Raw genomic sequence first — 4,809 nt, 5'->3', positions numbered from 1 at the left:
ATTTTTTTTTTTTACGTCATCATGTACGCAATTTCAAACCCAACTGAAATATGTCTTCAAAAAAAAAAAAAAAAAAAAAAAAAAAACCAACTAAAAAATGAATATGATCCCAGGTGACTAGAGGGCGTGCCACTAACACTTTTCAATGTCGAATGTTAACTTTTTCACATTTGGCCATGGCGGCGCTGCTTAAAAAAAAGTTTTACCCTACTAAACTCATGTATGAAGTATACGCAAGGTCCCACTAAATTCATATATGTGGAGTATTATTTGAAGCCCAGTTCTAAGCTTCCCCCTATATATATAGCAGCAATCTAAGTTGTTTTTGACACAAAAGCAAAAGCCACTCTCCTTTCTACTTTCCTTTCATCACTCTTGAAACTCCCACACCATGAGAACAGACATAGAAAGCCTCTGGGTATTTGTCTTGGCCTCTAAATGCCAAGCTTTTACACAATCAAACATTGCATGGCTAATTTTAGTCATGTGTCTGGCATGGCTAGGCATGACCCTTATTTACTGGGCTCACCCTGGTGGCCCAGCTTGGGGTAGGCACAGTTATATCAGAAACAAAAAATCATCATCATCATCATCTTCTTCTTCTTCTTCTTCTTCTTCTTCCAGTTCTATCACCCTGGCCAATAAGCCAATTATACCAGGACCAAGAGGGTTTCCACTAATTGGAAGCATGAACCTAATGGTCTCACTCGCTCACCACAAAATTGCTGCCGCAGCAGAAGCATGTCAAGCTAAGAGGCTTATGGCCTTTAGCCTTGGTGACACTCGTGTTATTGTCACATGTAACCCAGACGTGGCCAAAGAAATCCTGAATAGCTCTGTGTTTGCTGATCGTCCAATAAAGGAGTCAGCCTATAGCTTGATGTTCAACAGGGCAATTGGGTTCGCTCCTTATGGTGTTTACTGGCGAACCCTGAGGAGAATCGCAGCCACGCACCTGTTCTGCCCAAAGCAAATCAAAGCTTCCGAGTCCCAAAGGTCAGAAATTGCTTCCCAAATGGTGGCAATAATGTTGGGAGACCAAGGACAAAGTGTGAGTGTGCGTCAACTACTAAAACGTGCTTCCTTAAACAACATGATGTGCTCGGTTTTTGGATGCAAATATAGTCTGGATTCATCGAACGAGGAAGTGGAAGAGCTAGAGAGACTGGTGGCTGAAGGGTACGAGTTATTGGGTTTGTTGAATTGGTCAGACCACCTGCCTTGGCTAGCTGAGTTTGATGCTCAAAAAATCCGGTCCAGATGCTCCAAACTCGTCTCAAAAGTGAACCGCTTTGTTAGCCGAATCATAGCCCAACACCGAGCTCAAACCAGTGAAAAAACCCGGGATTTTGTTGATGTTTTGCTCTCTCTTCAAGGCCCTGAAAAGTTATCTGAGTCCGATATGATCGCCGTTCTCTGGGTAACTTCTTTTTTTTTTTTTAATTATTCTGTTATTTTCACTTATATTTTTATACATAACTATTCTTCCTATCATAATTTTTAATTTAAAATTAAGGATAAATTATAATAACCTGTATCGAGTTTTGGGAAAATATAATAAATCCGCTCATGTTCTTATAAATGATATCCTCTTTCTTGAAGTTTTTATTTATGTAATAAAAATAACCCATATGATATGACTGCTCTTATAAATTGGGTTAATATACATATACATATATACATATATATATATATATATAAAATTAAATTAGCATTCAAAATAAACTCAAATGAATGTTTATTAACTAGATTGCTCAAATGATAAGAAGATTAGATAAAAATAATAATAATAATAACTTTCAGGAATTAAGAAAAGAGATTGGGTTTTTGATATTTCTCCTAATCTCAAGTGAGAGGTTAATATAATTTCCTCTAAAATCAACAAATGTTACAGTACTTTTTTTTTTTTTTCATACCATAAATAGTAGTAGTGGGTGGTATTTGAATAATTCTTTTTATAGAAAGGAATGGATAACATCTCTAAATTAGCCGTAATAAGTGGATATGATGAACAAAGACTAACAATAACATACACCCCTTAAAATATGCAATCATTTGGTCATGCATTGACTTATTTATTTTTAATTTATTTTAAGTCAAAATAAAAAATACCACGCGTCTTGAATACTTTGATAGACCCCCGGGCCCCGAGCACGTATATGCGTGACAACATAAAAACTCTCAAAGTTAAAGTTCAGTCCTGAACTAGAACAGAAGAGAAGTGAGAAAGTCCTCTCTCGCTACCAACAAAAGCTGTTTCGTTAATTGATGTGCACATTAATTAAATATCATCATTTGCTTTAATTAATTAGTTTACTCTTTTTTTTTAATGATTGAGGGACACAGATAAATTATTATAAATATTTATACCACTATACGATTTATTTACGTCCTTTTCAGATGGTTTACTTCTCTTTTTTTTTTTTTTTTTGTAGGAAATGATTTTTCGAGGGACTGATACAGTGGCCGTTTTGATTGAATGGATACTCGCCAGGATGGTGCTTCATCCTGATGAGCAATCAAAGGTCCACAATGAGCTTGATGAGGTTGTTGGCAAATCACGTGGCGTGGCTGAGGCTGACGTGGCATCGCTGGTGTATCTTGCGGCTGTGGTGAAAGAGGTGCTGAGGTTACACCCACCTGGCCCACTTCTTTCGTGGGCCCGACTGGCTATCAATGACACAACCATTGATGGGTACCACGTGCCTCTGGGTACCACTGCAATGGTGAACATGTGGGCCATAGCTAGGGACCCACATGTGTGGTCGGACCCACTAGAATTTATGCCTCAAAGGTTTGTCACCAAGGAGGAGGGTGAGGTGGAGTTTTCTGTACTCGGGTCGGATCTTAGACTTGCTCCATTTGGGTCGGGCAGGAGGACTTGCCCTGGTAAGACTCTGGGTTTAACCACGGTCAGCTTTTGGGTTGCCTCACTTTTACACGAGTATGAATTCCTATCGTCTGATCAGAATACCATTGACCTATCTGAGGTTCTAAAGCTCTCTTGTGAGATGGCCAATCCTCTGACCGTTAAAGTGCGCCCAAGGCGTAGGTGAAAAAGTGAAAACCTATTATCTCTGCAAAAGTTCAAAAAAAAAAAAAAAAAAAAAAACTGTAAAATTGTTTTAAGTTGTTTTTATAAATACGTGATAAAAATATGAGGGAAGGGTAAAATAAAATTTAAAAAAGAAAAAAAGAACAGTTTGTGCTTAGGGTTTAAAAATCCTAATCCTTTCTCATCAACTTTATGATAATCATAAGGATGGACTTGGTCGGTCTATATCTCTCGATATTTTATATTTCATTACCTGTCTGTAAATATTGGTGAAATTAATACAAGGTTTTTTGTTTGTTTGTTTGTTTGTTTGTTTGTTTTTTTTCATCTCTTTCACTCATTGTTAACATTGTTGATGTATACTGTTGAATAAACTTACTTTATTTATCACTCTCTCTCTCTCTCTCTCTCTCTCTCTCTCTCTCTTAGATAAAACTTAAATCAATTGTTTTTAAATAATGTTAATGATACGACTGCTTTTTACTATTGTTATATATGATTTATTGAGATTAATTAGAATAACATCACTTTTGTTTAGTACTATCACTTTTATTATACACTAAATACAATATGATCGGTCAAAAGTTATAAGTAAAGTACCTTATGTTTTCAAGCCTAAAGAGAGAGAGAGAGAGAGAGAGAGAGAGAGAGAGAGAGAGAGAGAGACCCTCAACTTTTCCCATTTTATTTAATTAATTAATTAAAGGCCAAAATTCAAAACTGACCCTCTAACTTTCAACATTTTTCATTTCAGCCCTCTAACTTTTAGTTTTGCCATTTCAGTCCTCTAACTTTCAATTATTGTCAATTCGGTATTTCGTTAGACCCTAGTTACCTACTACTATTAAGTGAGCCAAAACGATATCATTTTAGCTCTTTTTTTTTGTAATTAAAAAAAATAATAAGAAAACTATTATTAAAAAAAAAAAAAAAAAAACATTCATTTTTTTTCTCATTTTCTCTCTCGTCGGACTCTCTCTCACTTTCTCATTCTCTATCTCTCTCTCTCTCATAGTGCCGTGGTGCAAGGCTTCACCGCTACCGCCGGCCTCCACCCACAACCTCCTTGCCACCGTCGGCCTCCACCTCTCCATCTCTCTCTCTTTGTCACTCACTCCACCAAAATCTAAAATCTAAAGTCTCATACCCCCTCTCCACCAAAATCTAAAACAAAGAAAATAATCTCACACCCTCTCCCCCATAATCTCAAACCTAGACTTCATACCCAAAATCCCATGATCATCTCCTTCACAATCTAGGTAGTACTGACCATAGCCCTAAACTGCGAATTTTGGGGGAAGAAGGGAGAGTCCGTCTGGGTCGGCAGCGGCAAGAAGAAAGAGAGAGAGAAAACAAATTGGGAAGAGCGGGCATGGCACAAGAGGCGATGGGTTTGGGTGTTTTCTCGACCTTGACGAGGCACATGCGGTAGTTTTCGGTGATGGAGAGGCGATTGTGGTAGCAGAATCGAGGGATATCAACACCTGCAATTTCGCAGGCTTGAAGGACCGTCTTGCCCTTTGGGACTTTCATGGAGTACCCATTGACGAACACTTCGATCACGTCTTCCGGGTTGGGGAAATGGACTTGAGCTCCAACCATAGGGGACCGAGGTGACGGAGGAGGGGGATTTGGAGTCGGGTCTAGTTGCGGCGATGATGAGGCCTTGCACCACGACACTGTGAGAGAGATAGATAGAGAATGAGAATGCGAGAGAGAGTCCGATGAGAGAGAAAATGAGAGAAAAAAATGAA

At 38.3% G+C, this 4,809-nt stretch overlaps 1 protein-coding gene across 1 annotated transcript; it reads left to right on the top strand.

The window, feature by feature from the left end:
* Positions 1-315: 315 nt before the first annotated feature.
* LOC115954987 (cytochrome P450 78A3-like) lies at positions 316-3,359 on the top strand. The gene is made up of 2 exons (XM_031073000.1): positions 316-1,420; positions 2,436-3,359. Exons 1-2 carry the CDS (start codon positions 392-394, stop codon positions 3,054-3,056), a joined length of 1,650 nt encoding a protein of 549 aa, XP_030928860.1. The 5' UTR covers positions 316-391; the 3' UTR covers positions 3,057-3,359.
* The last annotated feature ends 1,450 nt before the right edge of the window (positions 3,360-4,809 follow it).

The sequence above is a fragment of the Quercus lobata genome, chromosome 8 (assembly GCF_001633185.2).
Source record: "Quercus lobata isolate SW786 chromosome 8, ValleyOak3.0 Primary Assembly, whole genome shotgun sequence".
NCBI lineage: Eukaryota > Viridiplantae > Streptophyta > Magnoliopsida > Fagales > Fagaceae > Quercus > Quercus lobata.
The sequence above is the reverse complement of the archived record's forward strand: the minus strand, read 5'-3'. Positions and strand labels throughout refer to the sequence as shown.

Excerpts from the sequence above, each read along its gene's own strand:
- LOC115954987 (XM_031073000.1), top strand. The coding sequence starts at position 392 with ATGAGAACAGACATAGAAAGCCTCTGGGTATTTGTCTTGGCCTCTAAA. Across the intron at positions 1,421-2,435 it reads ATATGATCGCCGTTCTCTGG|GAAATGATTTTTCGAGGGAC; the intron begins GTAACTTCTTTT and ends TTTTTTTTGTAG.